At 40.8% G+C, this 26,887-nt stretch overlaps 1 protein-coding gene across 3 annotated transcripts in view; it reads left to right on the forward strand.

The window, feature by feature from the left end:
* The window catches only part of LOC150082968 (putative phosphorylase b kinase regulatory subunit beta), a 735,196-nt gene that overhangs the window by 475,863 nt on the left and 232,446 nt on the right, over window positions 1-26,887 (forward strand). For all 3 annotated transcript variants that reach the window (XM_090377701.1, XM_090377699.1, XM_090377700.1), the window contains exon 23: window positions 22,769-22,859. In XM_090377701.1, the coding sequence (XP_090233827.1) occupies window positions 22,769-22,859 (91 nt within the window). The remainder of the gene's footprint in view (window positions 1-22,768; window positions 22,860-26,887) is intronic.

Below are 26,887 nucleotides of genomic sequence, written 5' to 3' on the forward strand. Positions count from 1 at the left end.
CCGGTGGGCCCAATCCTTGCAGTGAGGTAAGTTCTTCATTTAGTAAATAGACCATGGGAAAATTTAGTGAAGGCCTAATAATAGTTTTCTTTGTTGACAAAGATATACTCGTGTTCATGGGAACAGGTCATGACTTCTTGTGCTCTGAGTGCTTTGTAGAGGGGGATACCTGAGATTCCCAAAGAAGTAAGTTTGCGTTTGAAAGAGTCATGGCCAGTTAATAGAAAAGTTGCATAGAGATCTTGGGAATTTGGATAGGTTTGAGTAATGTTAGCAGGGAATGTTTTAGTTATTTGGCTTTTGTCAGTCTCTGACCAGATCTGTGTAAAAGCTGGTCTGCAAGTAGCTCCTTCTCCCACTTGGTGTCATTTGCAGGATCAATTATATGGTCGAGGATGGTGGCTGGAAGACTTCAGGAGAGGCAGTAATGAAGGCACCTATGGATGACCTCCAGGTTCAAGGGAATGACACCTACAAGAACCTGGAGAGTGGGGGTACTGACAGTGCAACAGGCCCAGGTAATTTTGAAGAAGATGGAGCATTGTATAGATGCCAGTTTCCATTTGTTGCATTCAATAATGGCTCTGGTGAACCAAATTCCAGCACCATAAATAATGATGGGTAAAAATATTGCCTTGTATAGAAGAACTGGTGAGTGATGATTTAGCCCCCAGTCAGTCCTGCTGATGCAGGCGATTAGGAGCAATTCATTTCATAATTTTGTTCACGATGGTAGAAAGGTTGCAGGCATAGAGGATGGCATCTGTGATAGTTTTCTGGTGTTGATTTGTGTCGTGTTCAAAGAAATCCACTGAGTCCAAGGACTGGGGAGAGGTCTGCAAAGTGATAAAAAAGAATTTGCAGTTTGCTTTGACAATGGTATATCCCTTGTCATATCAATGGCATATCAATTGTGGATTCCCACATGGTACTGGAAGATTATTACACTGGTTCAAGATGCTGAAAGAAGTTGTAACTTGGAAATCATCCAATTGCCACCTGTTGTGATAGCCAGAGAGATCCTCAGAAGAGCTGTACCAAGGAGGACACCAGTAGTTGACATCCGTTCTGAGAATGATATTTGCATTTGGAAGCACAGCCAGGATATATTTCAGATAGGAGATAGTTGGGATGATTCTGTTCTAGGCCTACAACACATTGATATAAGATGGAAGGGACCTGTAGATCCAATGGCATGTGTGCATATAGTCCTAGCCGACCGGGCTAGCCGGATGGGTAAAGTACCTGCCCGGCAACCCAAAGGTCGCGGGTTCGATTCCCGCCTCGGGCTTGGATCAAAGTACTGCAAAAACCTTGGGAGGTGCAATATGGCCACAGAAGCCGATGCACCAACAACTACCAAATCAAAAAAAAAAAAAAAAAAAAGCATATAGTCCACAGAGAGAGGAGATTCAAGTAACTATGATGTTTGGAAAATAAAAGAAGCCTCTGTTCTCAGGATTCATACTGAAAGAAAATTGAGCCATGCTGAGAAATATCGATCAACACGGTTTATTAACACTTCAATAAACACGTTAAAATTAGTTAAAGCAGTTAAAATAAATATGTAACACCAATAGCTTACGGACATAAGTTGCCCTTCCTCAGTTGGAAGCATTAATACAAAATTAAAGAATGCCATAGCCAGTATGGTAGTCATGCGAGGTGAACTGTGTAACAGAAGTAGAGGCTTGTGGTTTTAACTGCAAAGCTTCAGTGATGGGATGGATGCCATCTCCTCTGTTCTGGTTAAAGAAATCACAACAACACGAGACATGGAGTAATTCTAACCAAGCGTATTGAGTAATAATGTTTCCCTATGCTGGTGTCTGCATGCCTCTGGATACAAGCAAGGTGTCCCTTTACAACCCATCATCTTCTGCTGTGTGTTCTCTAACATATGAATTGTTAAAGTTCGTTGCCAACCTGCTTTTGCCTCTTGTAGGGAAGACTGTTCACACGATTTCAAACAGCGGGGAGTTCCTGAGCCTAGTTTCCAGTCTATCCATTCCTAAAGATTAGGTTATAGCATCATTTGATGTAGTATCACTCTTCACTTCAGTTCCTGTTCAGCTGGCCATCACATGTGCTAAACAACTCCTGGACAGCGACCAAAACATTCACATCAGAACTTCACTTTCAGCTGACGACGTTTGCGCTGTCCTTAAGTTGTGCCTGACTGGTGATATGGTTATGTATGGTGAATCCCTTTACCGTTAAATCCATGGTACGGCCATAGGTGCACCCATCATTTCGGTCACAGCAAACATCGCTATGGAGGAGCTAGAGGATCACGCGTTCTTGGGTCTGCCGGATCCTATAGCCTTTTGGCGTTGCTATGTCAATGATGTGTTTGTTATCATTCCCTGTGGGTCAGGAGACCAACTTTTGCAACACCTCAACTCTCTTTCGCTCTTTATTCAGTTCACCATTGAACTGGAGTCGGACAAAGCACTTCCATTTTTGGATACCCTTGTTCAACGTGAGTGTACGTGTTTAAAGACCTCAGTCTATCGCAAACCGATGTGTACTGGTCAGTTCACCAACTACTGGTCAGCACATGCTCACAGTCAACTTCTTAGTACAGCACGAGCCATACTAACACATGCCTGGATCCACTCCAGTTCTGTGGATCTGTAAGGGCAGATCTGGCTAAATGCTGTTACTCTGCCAGTGGCTTAGATAGGTGTAACCTACAGGCCCGTGACCATGCAGCAAACCGTAGGGCCACATGTCTTTATCCCATACTACGACTGTCTTTATCCCATACTACCTGAATCTATCACAGCACCTCTAGAAGGTCTTACAGAGTCACAAGATAAAGTGCTTGCAGCTTTCAGGCAGGAAACTGCAGTCCCTCGTCTTGAAGGTAAATACACAACCCCCCCCCCCCACTCTTGCAAAGCAGTTCCGTGTACCAAATTTCCTGCCATGATTGCACTGGCTCCTACGTTGGTGAATCTGGCAGAATGCTCAAGGATCGGGTTTCTGAGCACAAGAGAGCAATCCACTCCGCTGATTTAGAACACTCAGATCGCATTGCACTTCTGGTCTACCAAGCACAACATCAACCCACGGCTCGACATTACAGTTATTGACCAATCTCGTCATTACTGTCAACACATTTGGTTAGAAACACTCCACATCTCGTATCGTTGTGATTCCTTTAACCAGAAAAGAGGAGGCCGCATCCATCCCATCATTGAAGCAGCCATCCTTCTGAATGATAAACGTTGATGCACACAGCAAACCCGAGCTTTGCAGTTACAACCATAAGCCTCTACTTCCAGCGGCTAATTGTTGTCTGCACCTGTGTCGCATGGTTCACATCTCATGACCACCATACCAGCTATGGCATTCTTTAATTTTATATTAACACTTTCAACTGAGGAAAGGCAACTTATGTCCGAAAGCTATTGGTGTTATATATTTATTTTAACTACTTTAACTAATTTTAACGTGTTTATTGAAGTGTATTAATAAACCGTGTTGATCTGTATCTCTCAGCGTGTCTCAATTTTATTTCAGTGTGATGTTTGGGTTACAGACTGTGATGGCAGCCATTAAATTGCACTATCTTAAAGGTGAGGGAATACCCTCTCACCTGCTTTGAGTGAGTGTAGGGTTCCTAGAGAAGAATGATATCCAAAGTTTGCTAATCTGCCTTGAGGCAAATATGATCAACAACCGCCCAGGCCCTCTGTGCATTGATCTGTAGGAATTTCGGGATTTTGGTATTATGTGGTTTAGGCTGTAGACCATAATTGGTTTTAAGTTGTTGGGCTCTCTTGGCTTTCAGATATATTGGACTTTGGTTATCTGTGATGGAGTAAAATGAGTCCTTTCTGGGCCACTTAGGAACTGGATTTTTGCAACCAGTTCTTAACAAAGAAACTGGATTTTTGCATCCAGTCCTTTGTTACTGTATCATAGTATGCAATCAGATTGGTCAGACAGGATTGCCACATGTTAAACCCTGCTGTAACTGAAGTATAACTGCACTAGATGGTCCTGCATTACTTCTTTAACCAGTTACTTCATTATTTTCCCCTGGAACTGAAGTTAAGGTAACAGTCTGAAATTATGCATGTCACTCTTCAATTCCCCTTTGTGAATGGGGGATACATTTGCACATCTACATCATCCTTGGATTCAGGGGAAGTCCTTGAGGACTTCCCCTGAATCCAAGGATGCTCTTATAATTATGGCTAAAAGTCTGCTTATCTCCTTTGCTGCCTCCCTTAAATAATTGGATAGATCCCATCCCCCAGGTGCCTTTCTTATATTTAACTTCTTCAATTTCTCTTCCACTTTCCTCTAAGTTATTACAAACTCCTTAAACTCTCTGGTAGTTAAACTTTTGGCATTTTCCTCCCTCAATAACTCCTCATGTGTGAATGTAGATGCAAACTACTTATTCAGCTTATCAGCAATCTCAGCAGGATCATCAACAGTAGAACCATCAATATCAAGTGGACCTATGTGATTAATCCCCTTCCTTCTAGTGTTTACATAAGAAAAGAAGTTTTAGCTATTTTTCTTTGCATCCTTTGCCAAAGATTTCTCATAATCTGTCTTAACTTGCCTAAGGTAGATGCGTTATGGCATGGTACATAGATACATATTGTGGCACATCACTCCTGTTGCTGTTTTACACTTATATGCATAAAGCCACCGAACATATTAAATTTAGAAATTGTAAAATGTAATCAGTAGTACTTAGTTAGTTCAATTTAACATCAAATTAAAAATTACAGCCCAATTTTAGCAAAAAAAGGTCCAGATGCCAAAGTGCTTAGAAATATAAAAATAATCAAGATTAACCCCTGTGCCTTTTAATTGAAACGCCCTGTATTTTTACTGACTTCTTTAACAAAGATGGTCCCAAAATCAACATAACAAAAATCTTATTTATTCATGCAGGTGATTAGTTCTTTTTCTTGTATGAATTTGATCTCATCTACTAAAATGTGTAATTTTTCCCATTTTATTTCATTTTGTCATTCTCATTACTGTCAAGACTCATAGCAGCCTTTCTCATTTCCTTGGTTGCTATTGTTTTCACTTATACTGAACGAGCACTAAATTATAACCACTTTGAGGTGTTTAAGGCCTTGAATGGGTTGAGCATGCTGAATTCTGATGGGATCCTTCCACTTGTTCAGATTACGAACCTAAGGGGGCATAAATTCAAATTAAGAAAAGACAGATGTAGAATAGATGTGTGGAAATTTGCCTTTAGCCAGCGGGTGGTTAATTGCTGGAACAAACTTCCATCTCTCGTGGAAGTTGATAGGTTGAATAAATTTAAGGAGGAACTGGACAGGCATTTGGAGGGAATGGTGTGATGTTTTTTTTTTTTTTTTTTTTTGGCTGATGCTGCATAAGCTCATACACATGCTTTCTTGCATCACATGCCACTACTACTACTTGTCTAATACTGTGTTGAGCCACTTCTCTCACGAATAACAATTTAGTTCCCTCGAAGGAACTAAATTGAGGGGCCCATCAAGCTCTAAGCTGCCCACATCAACGCCAGAGCTTGCACTTGGTCATCGCGCAACACAGCGGCAACCCCCAAGGCAGAATGCGCTGGTCCCAAAGGAACTAGTAGTTGTTGGTGACTCTATTGTCAGGGAAACGGGGAACATGCTTTGTAAAAAGGATAGGTGGAACAGGACCAGGGTATGTCTGCCAGGGGCAAAGGTTGATGACGTTGCAGAGCAGATATCATCTTTTAAGGGCACAAAAGGTAATATAATTGTGCACGTTGGCACTAATGATATCAAGAGTAGGAGACCGGCAGAATTGCTTAACAAGTACAGGTCACTGTTGAAAAAAAGCCGTGAAATAGGTTTGAATTTGAAAGTACAGTAAACCCCCGCTATTCGCGGTTTCGCGTATTCGCGATCGCCGATTTAATATAAAATGAAACCTGAAAAAATGTGAATTTTAAAGCGCCGTGAATATTTTCCGCCATAAAAAACATGGGCGTGGCTAAAATTATCTTTCCCGGTCAAAACAGCGCTCGGTGGGTGGGGGGAGAGGGGTGAAAAAAATCGCGAGTGTGGATGTTTCTTGCTAATCCTTGTTCAGTATGTGTTATGCGTTTGTCATGGAAAGTTTCGTCATTTGCTTTTAATTTATATGCTTATAAATTGAATAAATTTATATGCTTACAAAAATGATAAAGCTACCATTTTGCAGTGTAAAACAGACTTTTTCGAGTGTGTTAACGGAAGAAAGTGACTTTATTGTGGACAAGTTCTTTCTAACCCCTACAAAAATATGGCTACGAATAAAAAGAGAAATGTGAAAATATCAAAGAAGGTGATGACATTAGCGAATAAAATTGAGTTATTAGACAAAATTTCTAATGGTGAAAGTGTCTCCTCAGTGGCAAAACGTTATAAAATCAATGTGTCAACGGTACGATCAATCAAAAAATCGGAAGAAAAAATTCGCCGTAGTGTCCGTGAAAACGCGCTAATTGCTTCGAAATGCTCTGTAACTTGTGATGTTAATTAGAAAAAATGGAAAAAGCTTTAAATCTGTGGATAGAAGACCGAAGTCAAAATAAAATTTCGTTAAGTTCACTCATCATTCGCGAAAAGGCAAAACTCCTTTATCAACACTTGAGCGAAACTGGTGATAGCACTGGCTGGATGTTTTTTTGCTAGCAAGCAAAGGCGCTGGTTTGAAAGATTTCTTTGAAATTTCTAATAAATATTACATTTAATATTAAATTGTTTCTTATTTTCATTTCGATGCCATATGCTTGCATTTCACTATGTACTGTCTATGTACATAGTCATATTATGCAGGTACATATAATACATACATAGACAAAATTTTAGACTAGTTTTTCTTATATATTTCATACTTTATTACTATGGGAGCCATAACTCACTATTCGCGTTTTCGGTATTCGCGACATTTCTCAGGAACGTAACCCCCGCGAATAGCGGGGGTTTACTGTATTTGCAATTCTGCCCAGACACGATAGGAGGGAGTATATGATGAGAGCCTTGTCGATCAATTCGGCCCTGGAAAGATTGTGCAAGGCTCAAGGGGTAGAATTTTTTTCAGCCTGGACTGTACTTGTTAACAGGAGAGATTGCTTCTACAGGGATGGGATACACTTAAATAGAAAGGTTGCAAGAATATTTGCTGATGCTATCGAGGCAGTGTTAGATGGGTCGGAAAACTGCTAGCTTGGGGGGGGAGACAAAGACGAATAGATTAACAGTAGCCACTGGCAGAGGTGAAAGAGATTCTTGCACTGCTTCTATTGGAATGAGCAGAAGCCTGAAAAACAAGATGCAGGATATTTCAAAGACTGCTGGGAGTCATTGTGGTACAAGTAAACACATGGGTTGTTTTAGGGTAGCTAAGAATAGTAATAGGTGCATGTATACTTGCGTGTACACCAATGCTAGGAGTTTAGTAAATAAATGTGAAGAATTTGAGGTATTGCTCAAAACATCAAAGGCAGATATTGTTGGGATATCAGAGACGTGGTGTCACATAGATATAAGGAATGCAGAACTGGAATTTGGGGAGTACAACGTCTACAGAAAGGATAGACTGGATAGGAAGGGAGGAGGGGTTATGCTATTAGTTAAGAAACACATAAAATCCAAGCCAGTGGACATCGCTGGACAGTGCAATGTCGAGTCAGTTTGGTGTGACATAAGCATTGGGAGATCAAAATTGAGAGTAGGAGTGTGCTATACGCTTAATGACTCTGATGAGTATAATAAGAAACTGTACAGGGAAATAGAGTGGGCCAGTAAATCAGAGAGTCTTATAATGGGAGATTTTAATTTCCCAGATATTGACTGGAATTTGGGGGCTGGTCACTCACACACTAGCAAGGCTTTTGTGGATTTATTGGATGATTGTTTTCTACATCAGCATGTTTGGGAGGCAACTAGAGGGAGGAATACTCTTGATTCTTCATGCATTAAGAATCTGCAGATAAATGAAGCACTAGGTGGCAGTGATCACAGTGTGCTGAAGTAGGATTTACTCAAAGAGGTAACTACCATTAGGGGTAGAGGGAAGGGTTATTGCTTCCGTAAAGGCGACTACGATGGACTCAGACAGTATTTAAATTCTATACAGTGGGACCAACTGATGATGTTACCAACAGCAAATGCAAAATGGGAAGTATTCAAAGAACTTATCTTGGAAGCTACTAGGCTTTACATACCAACTAAGAAATATTGTTCAAGGTTTAGGCCTAAATGGATGTCAGATGAACTGATGAGGCATATGGCAGAGAAGAAACATGCATGGGATACATACAAATTAACACATGACACAGAAGCCTATTATAGATACAAGTTGATCTGTAACCAAGTTACAAAGGAGGTTAGGCAAGCGAAGGCAGATTACGAGAAATCTTTGGCAAGGGATGCAAAGAAAAACAGCAAAGAGTTCTTTACTTATGTAAATTCTAGAAGGAAGGGGATGAATCAGATTGGTCCACTTGATATCGATGGGTCAACTGTTGATGATCCTGCTCAGGTAGCTAACAAACTAAATGAATATTTTGCATCGACATTCACACATGAGGAGTTATTTAGCAAGGGGAAAGCCAGAGGTGTATTCAACACTAGCAGTAAGCTAGAGAATCTTGTAATAACTGAGAGTAAAGTGGAGGAGAAATTGTTGAAGATAAACACAAGAAAGGCACCCGGGGTGGATGGGATCTATCCAGTTATATTAAAGGAGGCAGCAGAGGAAGTAAGCAAACCCTTAGCCATAATTATGAGAGCTTCCTTGGACTCAGGGGAGGTACCCACAGACTGGAGATGTGCAAATGTGACCCCAATTCGCAAAGGAGGATCAAAGGCTGACACAAGTAATTATAGACCTGTGAGTTTAATTTCTGTTCCAGGAAAATTAATGGAGGCACTAGTTAAAGAAGCACTGCAGGATCATTTAGACAGACTTCAGTTATAGCTCGGACACAGCATGGTTTTGTTAAGGGGACGTCTTGCCTGACCAATTTGATTGGATACCATGATGCAGTCACAAAGGAACTGGATGCAGGGAATAACTTTGATATTATATACTTGGATCTTAGAAAGGCTTTTGATACTGTTGCACATGGAAGACTGCTGCACAAATTGGAGCAGTGTGACATTGGAGGAAAATTGCTGCTGTGGATAAAGGGGTGGCTGAGGGGGAGAAGACAGAGAGTGGTAATCAATGGACACTGCTCATCGTGGACTAATGTTATCAGTGGAGTCCCTCAGGGTTCAGTGTTGGGTCCATTATTGTTTTCTGTATTTATAAATTATATTGATGATGGTATATCAAGCTTAATGTCGAAGTTTGCAGACGATACAAAGGTAGGCAGGGTTGTCAAGGACACTACTGACACTATGCTGCTGAAATAGGATCTGGAAAGGTTGAGCAGATTGGCTGAGAGGTGGCAAATGAAGTTTAACATTGACAAATGTAAAGTACTACACATGGGAAACAGCAACCCCAGAGCAACTTATCAACTCTGTGGTACTACACTGACAGTGGTAGAGAATGAAAGGGACCTGGGGGTGGTTGTGCAGGCAGATATGAAGTTCTCTGGACAGTGCAGATGGGCTGTAAGAGTAGCTCATGGTGTATTGTCAATGATATATAGGAATTTTTCTAGCAGGGATAAGGAGGTGATTATTCCCTTGTATAAGGCAATGGTCAGGCCACACCTAAAGTACTGTATACAGGTCTGGAGGCCTCATTTCAAGAAGGATGTAGAGCTGCTGGAACGAGTACAGAGAAGGGCAACAAGATTAGTGAATGGAACAAAGGGGTGCTCTTACGAAGAAAGGCTTAAGTTTTCAAATTACAGTGTCTGGAGACTAGGCACCAGCGAGGTGATCTGATAGAGGTGTATAAAACCTTGAATGGTTTGAGCATGCTTAATGCTGATGGGATTCTTCCTCTCACTCAGAATAATCACCTGAGAGGGCATAAATTCAAATTGAGGAAAGACAGATGTAGGGTAGACGTGCGAAAATTTGCCTTTAGCCAGCGGGTGGTTGGTTGGTGGAACAGACTTCCATCCCTTGTCGTGGAAGTTGATAGCCTAAATAAGTTTAAGGCTCAGCTGGACAGGTATTTTGAATGAACAGAGGGGTGAAGTGGAAGTGGTTTGTTTTTTTTTTTCTGGCTGATGCTGCATAAGCTTGCTTTCTTGAATCAAATGCCTCTACTAATGCTAATGCTAACAGCTACTATTCGCCGACGCATTGACTCCACTAGATGTCTGAAGTCATCCTTTAGGGATCTGCAGCCATGCTGCCTGAAAGGCTTTCCACAGAGTCAGAATAAATGGCGGTTGCATGTTCACACACCTCACTTCTCATTCTAAAACATCCCACAAGTGTTCAATTGAATTGAGGTCAGCCAAATATTGAGGCCAATCAAGATGAGTGATATTTAATTGTGTTCGTAGAACCACTCATGCACAGTGCATGCCTGATGACACAGCGCATTATCATCTTGAAAAACTGCATTTCTGTTTTGTAAAAAATGCAACATCGCAGATTATACATGATCTCCTATGAGCTGCCAGTAGGCCCATACACACCAGGGGTCCTAGTTCTTCCCAGCAAAACATGCCCCATATTCAGAACCACTGCCACTTGTCTGGTTAGTGGGCACCATGCATGGTGAGTCCATGGACTCGTGTTGCTTGCGCCACATAGAAGAGCATCTGTCAGCGTGTTGCACCAGATATTTGGATTCATCCAACCAGCACAATTGTTTCCAGTCCTCCAATGTCCAACCAGAATGCTATTGACACCACAGCATTTGCCATTGACGATGATTAGCAGTGAGGAGAGGGTTTCTCTTGGGTTGTCTGCTGTGGAACCCCATTCGTCTAAGTGTGCAGAGCATCATCATTTGGGATATTGTTCTTGCATTTTGGGATATTGTTCTTGCAATATCAACTGTCACACATCGACCTGCCTTTGAGCCCATACAACATGCTGTACCCTTCACTCACCCCTGCCGACCGGGCTAGCTGGGTGGGTAAAGTGCCTGCCTGGCAGCCCAAAGGTCGTGGATTCGAATCCCGCCTCGGGCTTGGATCAAAGTACTGCAAAAACCTTGGGAGGTGCATTATGGCCACAGAAGCCGATGCGCCAACAACTACCAAAAAAAAAAAAAAAAAATCACTCACCCCGAACATCTATCTTGCTTAATCGTTTACAGTTCTATTGGTAGGAGGTAGTTTGTCCCATATAATGCCATTCTTTGTACACCTTAACCATAGTGGACCATGAGCAAATGACAAGATGTGACATTTCTGATATAGAAGCACCTGTCACACGAGTTCCCACAATCATGGCTTTTGAAAATCTGTGATATCTTTACTACATCCCATAACTGCCACTTCATCACTTTGACTTGCACAGTCACATACAGATTACCACTATTCTAGCATAGAATGCTGTTCGAATTTTTATATTGTGAGCTATACAGCATAGTCCAGAGGTGGAGAGGTGGTCGCAATTCAGTGATTACTGAGTGTATAAGGTATAACCAAAATATTCACATAAAACATGAGAGTTTGAAAAAAAGACGAGAGCCCAGAAGGTAGGTAACAAGTGGTTGTCCTGAGGCTTTGCAATTTATAGGAATTTTATAAACCTGCACATTACAATTGCTCTAAATTTATTAAATTTAGAAAATTTGTTTCTTCAATTAACACAATATGCAGAATTAGTATTAGCAGTGGCCACATGGTGCAAAGAAGCTTATGGCTTATGTTACACCAGCCAAAAAAAAAAAAATAATAAATAAATAAAATAAATAATAATAAAAATATAATAATAATAAGAAGAAAATTTAAAAAGTAAATAATTAATAAGAGAAAAGTAAATAGACAACCTATGTATTTCCCTCCTCCCATAGGTAACTGTACTTCTACAGGGATGGGGCCTGCTTCTACAGGGATGGCGAACTCTTAAATAGAAAGGGTGCAAGAATATTTGCTGATTCTATCAAAGCAGTGTTAGGTGGGTCAGAAAACTGCTAGCTTGGGGGGTACACAGACTAAAAGGTTAACAGTGGCTGCAGGCAGAGGCAAAAGTGATTCTTGCACTGCTTCTATTAGAATGAGCAGCAGCCTGGAAAGCAAGGCAATGGAGATTTCCAGGAATGCTGGGAGTCATGGCAGAAAAATACATGGGCTGTGTTAGAGTAACTAAGAATAGAAACAGGTGCATGTGTACTTGCATGTACACCACTACTAGGAGTATTGTTAATAAATTTGATGAGCTTGAAATGCTAGTCAAGACATCAAAGGCAGATATTGTTGCAATATCAGAGACGTGGTGTCACACAGACATAAGCAGTGCAGAATTGGAATTTGGAGAGTACAATGTGTACAGAAAGGATAGACAGGACAGGAAGGGAGGAGAGGTTATGCCAGTGTCCAACTTTTTAATATTCGCGGCACCCTTAACCAACTTTTCAGATTTCAGTGGCACCCTCCTTCTCTTCCCCAACCAGTAGTAATCGTGGTTTTTCATTATCACATGAAGCAAGAAATCAAGATTTTATTTATTCTATTAGTTCAGTGGTTTTTGCCCCTTTTTTAATAATGGCACCCTTAAGTAATTTATTTTAGTGGCATCCCTACTCATTTTTCTACCTGTTAGATCCAATTCTCTGTGTGTGTAATATTAAAAAAATATGTTATATGATACCGTTGAACTTATTTCGATACATAATTCCTGAAGCATGTGTTTGTGTTATGTCGAGTGCCACTCAACAAGGAAGCGTAAAAGGTTAACCGTAACGTAATATTGTTTGTAATGAAGCTGTTATCTTTTATAATGTGAGGTTTTTGTAATTTTTTTTATTTTGGAATTGTAAATAGAATGATCAGTTGACATATATAAATACTGTCATTGTGGTTTATGAAACACAATAATAAGGATGTCCCTTTTTATAATGAAATAAATATAAAAATAAAAAAAAAATAAGTTTAGGTAACTTAAACCCAAATTACGTGGCACCCCGTGCTGTTAGTAAAGAAACTAACATAAAATCTAAGGAAGTGCATCCAATTGATGTTAGTGGACAATGCAATGTTGAGTCTGTTTGGTGTGACATAAGCACTGGGAAAGGAAAAATGAGAGTAGGTGTGTATGTTATAGGCCTAATGACTCTGATGAGTATAATGAGCAAATGTGCAGAGAAATAGAGTGGGCCAGTAAATCAGAATGTCTTATATTGGGGGATTTTAACTTTCCAGATATCGACTGGAAATTGTGGGTTGGTCACTCGTACACTAGCAAGACTTTTGTGAATTTATTGGATGACTTATTCTACAGCAACATGTTCAAGAGGCAACCAGAGGGAGTAATACTCTTGATCTGATTATCAACAGTGATTATTCATGCATTAAGAATTTGCAGATAAAAGAACCACTGTGTGATATTGATCACAATGTACTGATGTGGGAATTACTTAAAGATGTAACTACCATCAAGGCTAAAGGGAAGGGCTATTGCTTTCATAAAGGTGACTGCAGTGGTCTCAGACAGTTTTTAAATTCTGTACAGTGGGATCAACTGATGATGTTAGCAACGTTGAATTCTAAATGGAAAGCCTTCAGGGACTTAATTTTGGAGGTTACTAGGCTTTTCATTCCAATTAAGAAATACTGTTCAGTCCTAAATGGATGTCAGATGAACTAATGAGGCTCGTGGCAGAGAAGAAAAACGTATGGGATGCATATGAAGTATCAAGTGACACAGAAGCCTATGGCAGATATAAACTAGTCTGTAATCAAGTCACAAAGGAGGTTAAGCAGGAAAAGGCAGATTACAAGAAATCCTTGGAAAAGGATGCAAAGAAAAACAGCACAGTCCTTTACTTATGTAAACTCTAGAAGGAATGGTATAAATCAGATTGGACCACTTAACATAGATGGGTTAACTATTGATAATCATGCTCAGGTAGCTGATAAACTGAATGAATATTTTGCATCTGCATACAACATGAGGAGTTATTCAATGAAGGGAGTGCCAGAACTTTATCCAACTCTAACAGGGAGCTAAGTCATTTTGTAATAACTGAGAGCAAAGTGCAGGAGAAGTTGTTGAGGTTAAACATAAAAAAGGCACCTGGGGTGGATGGGATCTATCCAGTTGTATTGAGGGAGGCAGCAAAGGAAGTAAACAAACCCTTAGCCATAATTATGAGAGCCTCCTTTGACTCAGGGGAGGTACCCATGGACTAGAGGTGTGCAAATGTATCATCAATTCACGAACTGGACTCAAAAGGTGACACAAGTAACTATAGACCTGTTAGTTTAACTTATGTTCCGAGAAAAATAATGGAATCAGTGGTTAAAGAAGCATTGCAGGATCATCTAGACAAGACTGTAGTAATAGTTAAGACACAGCATGGGTTTGTTAAAGGTTGGTATTGTCTGACCAATTTGATTGAATGGATACTATGATGTGGTCACAACGGAACTGAATGCCAAAAATAATTTTGATATCATATACTTGTATTTCAGGAAAGCTTTTGATATTGTTGCACATGGAAGACTGCTATACAAATTGGAGAGGTATGGCATTAAGGGTAAGTTGCTTCAAGGGATAAAGGGACGGTTGAGTGAGACTACAGAGAGTGGTAATCAATGGACACTGCTCTTAGCATTAGCATTAGTAGAGACATTTGATGCAAGAAAGCAAGCTTATGCAGCAACAGCCAAAAAATAATAATAATAAATAAATAAAAAATAACCACTTCCACTTCACCCCTCTGTTCGTTCGAAATACCTGTCCAGCTGAGCCTTAAACTTATTTAGGCTATCAACTTCCACGACACGGGATGGAAGTCTGTTCCACCAACCAACCACCCGCCGGCTAAAGGCAAATTTCCCCACGTCTATCCTACATCTGTCTTTCCTCAATTTGAATTTATGCCCTCAGGTGATTATTCTGACCAAGAGGAAGAATTCCATCAGCATTGAGCATGCTCAAACCATTCAATGCTTTATACACCTCTTTAAGATCACCTCGCTGGTGCCTAGTCTCCAGACACTGTAATTTGAAAACTTAAGCCTTTCTTCGTAAGAGCACCCCTTTGTTCCATTCACTAATCTTGTTGCCCTTCTCTGTACTCGTTCCAGCAGCTCTACATCATTCTTGAAATGAGGCCTCCAGACCTGTATACAGTACTCCAGGTGTGGCCTGACCATGGCCTTATACAAGGAATAATCACCTCCTTATCCCTGCTAGAAAAATTCCTATATATCATTGACAATACACCATATACACCATGAGCTACTCTTGCAGCCCATCTGCACTGCTCAGAGAACTTCATATCTGCCTGCACAACCATCCTAGGTCCCTTTCATTCTCTACAACTGTCAGTGTAGTACCACAGAGTTGATACGTTGCTCTGGGGTTGCTGTTTCCCATATGTAGTACTTTACATTTGTCAATGTTAAACTTCATTTGCCACCTCTCAGCCCATCTGCTCAACTTTTCTAGATCTTGTTGCAGTATTGTAGTGTCCTTGACACCCCTGCCAACCTTCGTATCATCTGCAAACTTGGACATTAAGCCTGATATACCATCATCAATATCATTTATAAATACAGAAAACAATAATGGACCCAATACTGAACCCTGAGGGACTCCACTAATAACATTAGTCCAAGATGAGCAGTGTCCATTGATTACCACTCTCTGTCTTCTCCCCCTCAACCACCCCTTTATCCATAGCAGCAATTTGCCTCCAATGCCACACTGCTCCAATTTGTGCAGCAGTCTTCCATGTGCAACAGTATCAAAAGCCTTTCTAAGATCCAAGTATATAATATCAAAGTTATTCCCTGCATCCAGTTCTTTTGTTTCGGCATCATAGTATCCAATCAAATTGGTCAGACAAGACTTCCCCTTAACAAAACCATGCTGTGCCCGAGCTATAACTGAAGTCTTGTCTAGATGATCCTGCAGTGCTTCTTTAACCATTGCCTCCATTAATTTTCCGGGAAAAGAAGTTAAACTAACAGGTCTATAATTACTTGTGTCGCCCTTTGATCCTCCTTTGTGAATTGGGGTCACATTTGCACATCTCCAGTCCATGGGTACTTCCCCTGAGTCCAAGGAAGCTCTCATAATTATGGCTAAAGGTTTGCTTACTTCCTTTGCTGCCTCCTTCAATACAACTGGATAGATCCCATCCACTCCAGGTGCCTTTCTTGTGTTTATCTTCAACAATTTCTCCTCCACTTTACTCTCAGTTATTACAAGATTCTCTAGCTTACTGCCAGAGTTGAACACACCTCTGACATTTCCCTCACTGAATAACTCCTCATGTATGAATGTCGATGCAAAATATTCATTTAGTTTGTTAGCTACCTGAGGAGGATCATCAACAGTTGACCCATCGATATCAAGTGGACCAATCTGATTCATCCCCTTCCTTCTAGAGTTTACATAAGTAAAGAACTCTTTGCTGTTTTTCTTTGCATCCCTTGCCAAAGATTTCTCGTAATCTGCCTTTGCCTGCCTAACCTCCTTTGTAACTTGTTTACAGATCAACTTGTATCTATCATAGGCTTCTGTGTCACGTGTTAATTTGTATGTATCCCATGCATTTTTCTTCTCTGCCATATATTTCATTAGTTCATCTGACATCCATTTAGGCCTAAACCTTGAACAATATTTCTTAGTTGGTATGTAAAGCCTAGTAGCTTCCAAGATAAGTTCTTTGAATGCTTCCCATTTCGAATTTGCTGTTGGTAACATCATCAGTTGGTCCCACTGTATAGGATTTAAATACTATCTGAGTCCATCGTAGTCGCCTTTACGAAAGCAATAACCCTTCCCTTTACCCCTAATGGTAGTTACCTCTTTGTTTAAATCCCACTTCAGCACACTGTGATCATTGCCACCTAGCAGTTCATTTACCTGCAGATTCTTAATGCATGAAGAATCACAACGGATAATCAAATGAAGAGCATTACTCCCTCTAGTTGTCACCCGAACATGCTGATCAATATCTTGGAAATTAAAATCTGCCATTATAAGACTCTCTGATTTACTGGCCCACTTTATTTCCCTGTACAGTTTCTTATTATACTCATCAGAGTCATTAGGCCTATAGCACACTCATACTCTCACTTTTGAGATCCCAATGCTTATGTCACACCAAACTGACTGAACAATGCACTGTCCAGTGATGTCGACTGGTTTCACTTCCTTTGATTTTGTGTGTTTCTTAACTAATAGCATAACCCCTCCTCCCTTCCTATCCTGTCTATCCTTTCTGTAGATGTTGTACTCCCCAAATTCAAGTTCTGCATTCCTTATATCTGTGTGACACCACGTCTCTGATATCCCAACAATATCCGCCTTTGATGCTTTGAGCAATACCTCAAATATATCAAATTTATTTACCAAACTCCTAGCATTGGTGTACATGCAAGTTTACATGCACCTGTTCCTATTCTTAGCTACCCTAACACAACCCATGTGTTTACTTGTACCGCAATGGCTCCCAGCAGTCTCTGAAATATCCTGCCTCATGTTTTCCAGGCTGCTATTCATTCCAGTAGAAGCAGTGCAAGAATTACTTTCACCTCTGCCAGTGGCTACTGTTAATCTATTAGTCCTTGTTTCCCCCCCCCAAGCTAGCAGTTTTCCGACGCACCTAACACTGCCTCGATAGCATCACAAATATTCTTGCACCTTTTCTATTTAAGTGTATCCAATCCCTGTAGAAGCAGTCTCTCCTGTTAACAAGTACAGACCATTCTGAAAAAAATTCTAACCCTTGAGCCTTTCACAATCCTTCCAGGGCCGAATTGATCGACAAGGCTCTCATCATATACTCCCTCCTATCATGTCTGGGCAGAATTGCAGACACTTTCAGATTCAAACCTAATTCACGGCTTTTTTTCAACAGTGACCTGTACTAGTTAAGTAATTGTATATGATGTATATGAAGAGTATATGATGAGAGCCTTGTCGATCAATTCGGCCCTGGAAAGATTGTGCAAGGCTCAAGGTGTAGAATTTTTTTCAGCCTGGACTGTACTTGTTAACAGGAGAGATTGCTTCTACAGGGATGGGATACACTTAAATAGAAAGGGTGCAAGAATATTTGCTGATGCTATCAAGGCAGTGTTAGGTGGGTCGGAAAACTGCTAGCTTGGGGGGAGACAAAGACCAATGGATTGACAGTAGCCACTGGCAGAGGTGAAAGAGATTCTTGCACTGCTTCTATAAGAATGAGCAGAAGCCTGAAAAACAAGATGCATGGTATTTCAGACACTGCTGGGAGACATTGCGGTACAAGTAAACACATGGGTTGTGTTAGGGTAGCTAAGAATAGAAACAGGTGCAGGTATACTTGCGTGTACACCAATGCTAGGAGTTTAGTAAATAAATTTGATGAATTTGAGGTATTGCTCAAAACATCGAAGGCAGATATTGTTGGGATATCAGAGACGTGGTGTCACACAGATATAAGGGATGCAGAACTGCAATTTGGGGAGTACAACATCTACAGAAAGGATAGACAGGATAGGAAGGGAGGAGGGGTTATGCTATTAGTTAAGAAACACATAAAAACCAAGGAAGTGAAGCCAGTCGACATCGCTGGACAGTGCAGTGTGGAGTCAGTTTGGTGTGACATAAACATTGGGAGATCAAAATTGAGAGTAGGAGTGTGCTATAGGCCTAATGACTCTGATGAGTATAATAAGGAACTGTACAGGGAAATAGAGTGGGCCAGTAAATCATAGTGTCTTATAATGGGAGATTTTAATTTCCCAGATATTGACTGGAATTTGGGGGCTGGTTACTCACACACTAGCAGGACTTTTGTGGATTTATTGGATGATTATTTTCTACATCAGCATTTTCGGGAGGCAACTAGAGGGAGTAATACTCTTGATTTGATTATCAGCAGTGATTCTTCATGCATTAAGAATCTGCAGATAAATGAACCACTAGGTCGCAGTGATCACAGTGTGCTGAAGTGGGATTTACTCAAAGAGGTAACTACCATTAGGGGTAAAGGGAAGGGTTATTGCTTCCGTAAAGGCGACTACGATGAACTGAGACAGTATTTAAATTCTATACAGTGGGACCAATTGATGATGTTACCAACAGCAAATTCAAAATGGGAAGCATTCAAAGAACTTATCTTGGAAGCTACTAGGCTTTACATACCAACTAAGAAATATTGTTCAAGGTTTAGGCCAAAATGGATGTCAGATGAACTAATGAGGCATATGGCAGAGAAGAAAAATGCATGGGATACATACAAATTAACACATGACACAGAAGCCTATGATAGATACAAGTTGATATGCAACCAAGTTACAAAGGAGGTTAGGCAAGCGAAGGCAGATTACGAGAAATCCTTGGCAAGGGATGCAAAGAAAAACAGCAAAGAGTTCTTTACTTATGTAAACTCTAGAAGGAAGGGGATGAATCAGATTGGTCCACTTGATATTGATGGGTCAAGTGTTGATGATCCTGCTCAGGTAGCTAACAAACTAAATGAATATTTTGCATCGACATTCACACATGAGGAGTTATTCAGCGAGGGGAATGCCAGAGGTGTATTCAACTCTAGCAGCAAGCTACAGAATCTTGAAATAACTGGGAGTAAAGTGGAGGAGAAACTGTTGAAGATAAACACAAGAAAGGCACCCGGGGTGGATGGGATCTATCCAGTTATATTAAAGGAGGCAGCTAAGGAAGTAAGCAAATCCTTAGCCATAATTATGAGAGCTTCCTTGGACTCAGGGGAGGTACCCATAGACTGGAAATGTGCAAATGTGACCCCAATTCACAAAGGAGGATCAAAGGCTGACACAAGTAATTATAGACCTGTGAGCTTAACTTCTGTTCCAGGAAAATTAATGGAGGCACTGGTTAAAGAAGCACTGCAGGATCATTTAGACAAGACTTCAGTTATAGCTCAGACACAGCATGGTTTTGTTAAGGGGAAGTCTTGCCTGACCAACTTGATTGGATACTATGATGCAGTCACAAAAGAACTGGATGCAGGGAATAACTTTGATATTATATACTTGGATCTTAGAAAGGCTTTTGATACTGTTGCACATGGAAGACAGACTGCTACACAAATTGGAGCAGTGTGACATTGGAGGCAAATTGCTGCTATGGATAAAGGGGTGGTTGAGGGGGAGAAGACAGAGAGTGGTAATCAATGGACACTGCTCATCGTGGACTGATGTTATTAGTGGAGTCCCTCAGGGCTCAGTGTTGGGTCCATTATTGTTTTCTGTATTTATAAATGCTATTGATGATGGTATATCGGGCTTAATGGCCAAGTTTGCAGACGATACAAAGGTTGGCAGGGTTGTCAAGGACACTACTGACACTATGCTGCTGCAACAGGATCTGGAAAGGTTGAGCAGATGGGCTGAGAGGTGGCAAATGAAGTTTAACATTGACAAATGTAAAGTACTACACATGGGAAACAGCAACCCCAGAGCAACGTATCAACTCTGTGGTACTACACTGACAGTGATAGAGAATGAAAGGGACTTGGGGGTGGTTGTGCAGGCAGATATGAAGTTCTCTGAGCAGTGCAGACGGGCTGCAAGAGTAGCTCATGGAGTATTGTCAATGATATACAGGAATTTTTCCAGCAGGGATAAGGAGGTGATTATTCCATTGTATAAGGCGATGGTCAGACCACACCTAGAGTACTGTATACAGGTCTGGAGGCCTCATTTCAAGAAGGATGTAGAGCTGCTGCAACGAGTACAGAGAAGGGCAACAAGATTAGTGAATGGAACAAAGGGGTGGTCTTTCGAAGAAAGGCTTAAGTTTTGCAAATTACAGTGTCTGGAGACTAGGCACCAGCGAGGTGATCTGATAGAGGTGTATAAAGCCTTGAATGGTTTGAGCATGCTCAATGCTGATGGGATTCTTCCTCTCACTCAGAAAAATCACCTGAGAGGGCATAAATTCAAATTGAGGAAAGACAGATGTAGGATAGACGTGCGGAAATTTGCCTTTAGCCAGCGGGTGGTTGGTTGGTGGAACAGACTTCCATCCCTTGTGGTGGAGGTTGATAACCTAAATAAGTTTAAGGCTCAGCTGGACAGGTATTTTGAACGAACAGAGGGGTGAAGTGGAAGTGGGTTTTTTTTTTTTTTTTTTGGCTGATGCTGCATAAGCTTGCTTTCTTGCATCAAATGCCTCTACTAATGCTAATGCTAATTCCACCGGTCTCTTACTCTTAATATCATTAGTGCCAACAGGTACAACTATATCATCTTTTGTGCCCTTAAAAGATGATATCCTCTCTACAACTTCATCAACCTTTGCCCCTGGCAGACATACCCTGGTCCTGTTCCACCTATCCTTTTTACAAAGCATGTTCTCCATTTCCCTGACAATAGAGTCACCAACAACTACTAGTTCCTGTGGGACCAGTGCATTCTGCCTTGGGGGTTGCCGCTGTGTTGCATGATGACCAAGTGCAAGCTGTGGCATTGATGTGGGCAGCTGAGAGCTTGATGGTTTAGATCCTTTGAGGGCATCCACCCTGTCCTTCAAGCTCTCATATAGGCCCATAACAACACTGAGTTGTCACCTGATTTCGTTACACTCCTTGCATTGTGCACACACAAAGACATCGCCCATGGCAATATCATGTCCCATACCCGATTGCTCCACAAACATCATGCAAGCAGTGCATTTTAAAAGGCTGTGATTCAGAGGGCAACTGCCCCCCCCCTCAGTTCTCCCCTGAGCCACAGCACTCCCATTAGCTTGAGCCTTTTGCTTTGCTGCTCTGGTCTAAGTCATGATTTCGATTTAATTTCAATTTCAGTACAAAATTATAACCCTTAACTTGTATCCCAACACAATTATAACGCTATATATATTTTTCATTATCGAGTATTATCTACGAGTTCCATTTATATAACTTTCGTATCAAGTTATGTATTGATTAATTTTGTTACGTTTGTAATCTAAGTCGTTATATGTATTTGGTGAAAAGTACAATTGAATTGACAACGAAGTTTAACAAAATTAATAGATTTTACTGATTAATTGACAATATTATATTATATACTGGCAAGTTATGAATGGTAAATCTACGGACACTTAAGTATTAATTAACTTCCAAATCTCACTGTCTCAATTCAGAATAAACTAAGGATCCTAAATAGGTCTATAAGCTACTTACAGAAAATAATTTGATGTAACAATTGGTCAATAAAGCAGCTAAGTATGCCTAAAAAACTTCTTGTTCAGCGGAGCTGCAACTTGTAACACATGGATTTGATACCCCTACCGATACTTTTATGCAATTACAAGGCCGAGTAAAGAATAAATTTACCAGATTGATCAGAAAATCACAAAATAATGCTATACTACTAAATTTAAATCAAAAGTTTTAGAAAAACAATAATTTCAAATCAATAAATAAGAAAATCCACTTAGCGGCTTTGAACCCTTCTGACTCTCACTAGCCTCCATTACCGTCCCAAGGGTCAGTAATGGAGTACCAACCATAATTTTATCATAACTACTTTACTGTGCCTGATAAACAAGCCAAACAAGCATTATCTTTTATATTTTTAGAAAGGAATGTTTATTTAAATTAGCTGTAGAATATTTGAACAAATATTGAAAAAATAACATTAATAATATCCATTGTTATTAAAATATGGGTAATTCTGATATAGATATAGATATATATATATATATATACTCAACAGGTCTGTTGTCCGCTATTGCTCTAGTGTACTTGGAAAGTTAGTTGATAGCATCAGCCCATATATAACATCTATCCTCGTTAGTGGTAAACAGGTAACTTTTTTGAAGATTAAAAATTATAGTCACATTTTTATTTAATTTGTCTTTTTTTAACCATCTGATAGTCAGGTGTTTTTCAAGAAAATTATCATATTTTTCTCCCCTACTTTTCAAAACATGTCTTTGTCCCCACCCAAATAACATTTCTATTTACAGTCCATTGAAAACCAAATTTACCATGTACATAAGGGAGTACAAATGGCCTCCATGGGCGAGTGGTCAGGAGCAGGCGTTCAGTAGCACACTCTCTGGGTAGACCGGGGTTCTAGCCCCTGACTGCTAAATACGGTCGATCTGCCAACCTGCAATGGCCCAGCGTGGCAGATTATGGTCCATTTCCCTCAACATTGAGGAGGCTTCCATCCTGCAGTGGATTGACAATTAGCGGCAGTTTACCTTTTTAGCATCCCAGTGGGATAGTGCTAATTTTTGTCCTACATCTTGAAATAAGTGCCACATGTTTAGAACTCATAACTCATTTAACACCTATTAACATGTATGTATAAATTTATTTTTATTGTAAACAGATTTGGTACATAGAGGACAAACCCATTATGTTTAGTTTTGAAGTACCAACCACAGTAAGACTAGTCGATGTAGTGGTATTGTAGTGTTGTATTATAGTATTTTGTTGTTGTGTGATTGGCCACTTGGCCCAGCAATCTTCTCTTTTTTTTTTTTTTCCTTTTTTTTTTTTATCTGATGGAAAACTACTTGATAGCATCAGCCCTTCTTGCATTACTTGCCAATGCTAATGCTGAGTCCATGGGGCACTGTTGACTTGTGATTACCATCCTAGGCATGAAGAATGAGGCCATTTTCTACTAAGTCAGATCCAACCAAAATTACAATACCCATTGGGGGGGAGAGATATATCTGTTGTGTGCACCCTGACTGGTGTACTATTTTGAACTGCCATTTTGAAACAAGATGGCTTTAACTGGAGTTAGGCAAATCTGTTTGGAACTCTCTTGTACATATTCCAGTTAAGCAAAATTAGAGATCTTTTGAGAGTATATGAGTATAAAGTATGTGTGAGAGTATACACATGCTGAAGATATTTTTATTTTGATCAAGATCAAATTTACAATACTTGTTATAGTAGGAGTAGTAGTAATGGAGGCATGTAATGCAAGAAAGCAAAAGTATGAGCTTATGGAGCATCAGCCCAAAAAATAAAAAATAAATAAAACAAACATCCTCTAAACATTTGTCCGGATCCTCCTTGAAATTATTTAAGCTATCAACTTCCACAACAACAGCTGGAAGTCTGTTCCAGAAATTAACCACCCACTGACTAAAGGAAAATTTTCCCACATCTATTCTACAACTGTCTTTCCTCAATTTCAATTTATGCCCCCCCCCTCAGGTTCTTAATCTCAACAAGCAGAAGAATCCCATCAGAATTCAGCATGCTCAACACATTCAAGGCCTTATACACCTCAATCAGATCACCTTGCAGGTGCCTAGTCTCCAACCACTGCAATCTGCAGATCTCAAGCCTTTCTTGGAAGAGGACCCCTTCGTTCCCCTCACCAATCTTGTTGCCCTTCTCTGTACTTGCTCAGGCAAATCTATATCCTTCCTAAAATGAGGCCTCCAGATCTGTAGCCAAGGCATGGCCGCCTCCGTAGCCAGGTGCACAGGAGCAGCAGTGCGTAGCACATGCTTCTTAATTAGGCCGGGGTTCGAGCCCGTGACCACCAAATACGGACGATGCGGAAAGGTCAGGGAATGACCACCGCATATCCCAAGAGCAATATGGCTTTAGTTGCTAATGCTCCTAAAAACCAAATAACTCTAACTCAAGGCATGGCCTGACCATTGCCTTATACAAAGGGATAATCACCTCCTTTTCCCTACTAGCAAAATTCCTGTATATCATTGACAATACCCCATGACTTGCTCTGGCAGTCTGTCTGCATTGCTCAAACTTAATATTATTATTATTATTATTGTTGCTCTTATATTATTTCTCCCTGATTGGGGGATTCCACTCCGTGACGAGTACTGCTACCAAGTACACATGGCGATTGTAGTGTCTGGTGTTACTGTTGTTCGAGGAAATCTCTGACTATCCTACAGGTGTTCAGGATTGCGACTTTCTGGAGTTCCTTGTAGGTGTTCTCTGGGAGACCTATCGCTGCTAGGCTGTTATGTAGAGTCTTTGGCACCATACTGGTGGCTGACATGATGATCGAGATTGCATATGCTACATCTCCTTCACTTTGTGTCTCAGGTTCGTATACTTCTTAATTTTTTCATGAGTTTTCTGGACATTGTTATTGTTGGGCACCGCTATGTCAATCAGGTAGGTAGCCTTTTCCATCTTGTCCACAAGGATTATGTCCGGTCTGTTGTGCAGGATGGTCTTATCCGTTATTATGGCGCAGTCCCAGTACAGCTTGTGGGTTCAACATGTGTCATCTGACATTCAGGGCTCCTTTGCGATGTATTTTCTATAGTTTCTTGTGTTGATTACCTGGTCTTGGATGGCCAGCACGAATCCTTCAGTCTCGGGGGAAAGCGTCCCGTTTGTGAGCCATGCATTTGAAGCCATGTTATTGATATGATTTTATGGTCATTGTAGTGTCTGCCATGGAGTGACTTCTTTGCCCATCTTTCTAACTTCATTTCTTGTGCCGTCTGGGTGAGTGGTGGTTCCTCGCTTAGGTTGAGTGGGGTAAACCACTTAGCTATCTTCCTTATAGTCTGGTGGAGTGGTGCTGTGTTGTTCCTGAAGTAATCCTTCAGATTAACTATCGCTGTTTTCTGTTGCTCTATCTGGTCTATCAGGCCCCTTCCTCCCTGTTTTCGAGCTATTATTAGTCTCTCCACTGCTGACTTTGGGAGGTGTTGGCAACTCTTGGTTATAATTGTCCTTGTCTTTCGCATGATATCTTCTAGCTCGATGTTAGTCCAATCTATGACCCTGGAGGTGTATGTTAGCACTGGAGCTTCATAGGTGTTTATGGCTTTATCTGTGTTCCCTCCATTCAGTTTTGCTTTCAGCAGGCTTCTGAGTCTGATGATATTTTTCGGTCAGGCACTTCTTGATTTCCTTTTGCTCTAACTGCTCAGCCTTCATCATCCCTAATTATTTGTAGGTCTCTCCTTCTGTCATAGCTTTGATCTTTTTACCAGACAGCAGCTGGTAGTTCCGGCCAACTAATTTTCCCTGGTGCAGTATGTGGGTCTTCCATTTGTCTAGACCAAATTCCACCCTAATGTCCTTGCTGAATTCTTTGGTTATCCAGTGTAGTTGCTGGAGTTGCTTCTCGGTTGCTGCGTACAGCTTGATGTCATCCATGTACATCAGGTGGGTGAGGGTGTACAGGTTCTTTCTTCCTTCTTTGAGATTATATCCATACTCATTGCCGTTAAGCATGGTGAATAGTGGGTTGAGTGCTAGACAGAACCACAGTGGGAGTAGAGCATCTCCCTGAAAGATTCCTCTTCTAATGGGGATTGGCCTGGTTGTGATGTTCTCGACCTTAATATTGGTACTCCATTTCGCCATTGTTGCTCTTAGGAAGTTTGTCACTATCGGATTGACCTTGTAGATCTTCAGAGTCTCTATTAGCCAGCTATGAGGTACGGAGTCAAAGGCCGTGTATAGGTTGCGGTGCTTCTTGTAGGCTTGCTCCATAACTGCGGCTTCTATGGTTAATTGCTCCTTGTATCCTTTGCCCCTCCAATTGCATCCTTTCTGCTCTTTGGCTATTATGTTCTGACTCTCTAAGTGGTCTAATATCTTCTTGGTTATGCAGCTGGTCAGGATCGTGTACATCTTTTGGAGGCAGGTGATTGGCCTGTATTTCACTGGGTTTCTTGTGTCTCCGTCTTCAGATATGTGACTCCTTCGGTGAGAAACTTCAGGATTGTCTCCGGGTGCCTTATCATTCGAGTGAACTGCTCTGCTAGGTGAGCTTCTTGTACCAGTAGTTGTGGATGTTATCAATTCCTGGGGGTTCGCCAGTTGTGAGTGTTCCTGATTGACTGTTTTACTTCTTCTTCTCGAA

Source organism: Mastigoproctus giganteus, chromosome 7, assembly GCF_048544385.1.
Source record: "Mastigoproctus giganteus isolate SK-2022 chromosome 7, ASM4854438v1, whole genome shotgun sequence".
NCBI lineage: Eukaryota > Metazoa > Arthropoda > Arachnida > Uropygi > Thelyphonidae > Mastigoproctus > Mastigoproctus giganteus.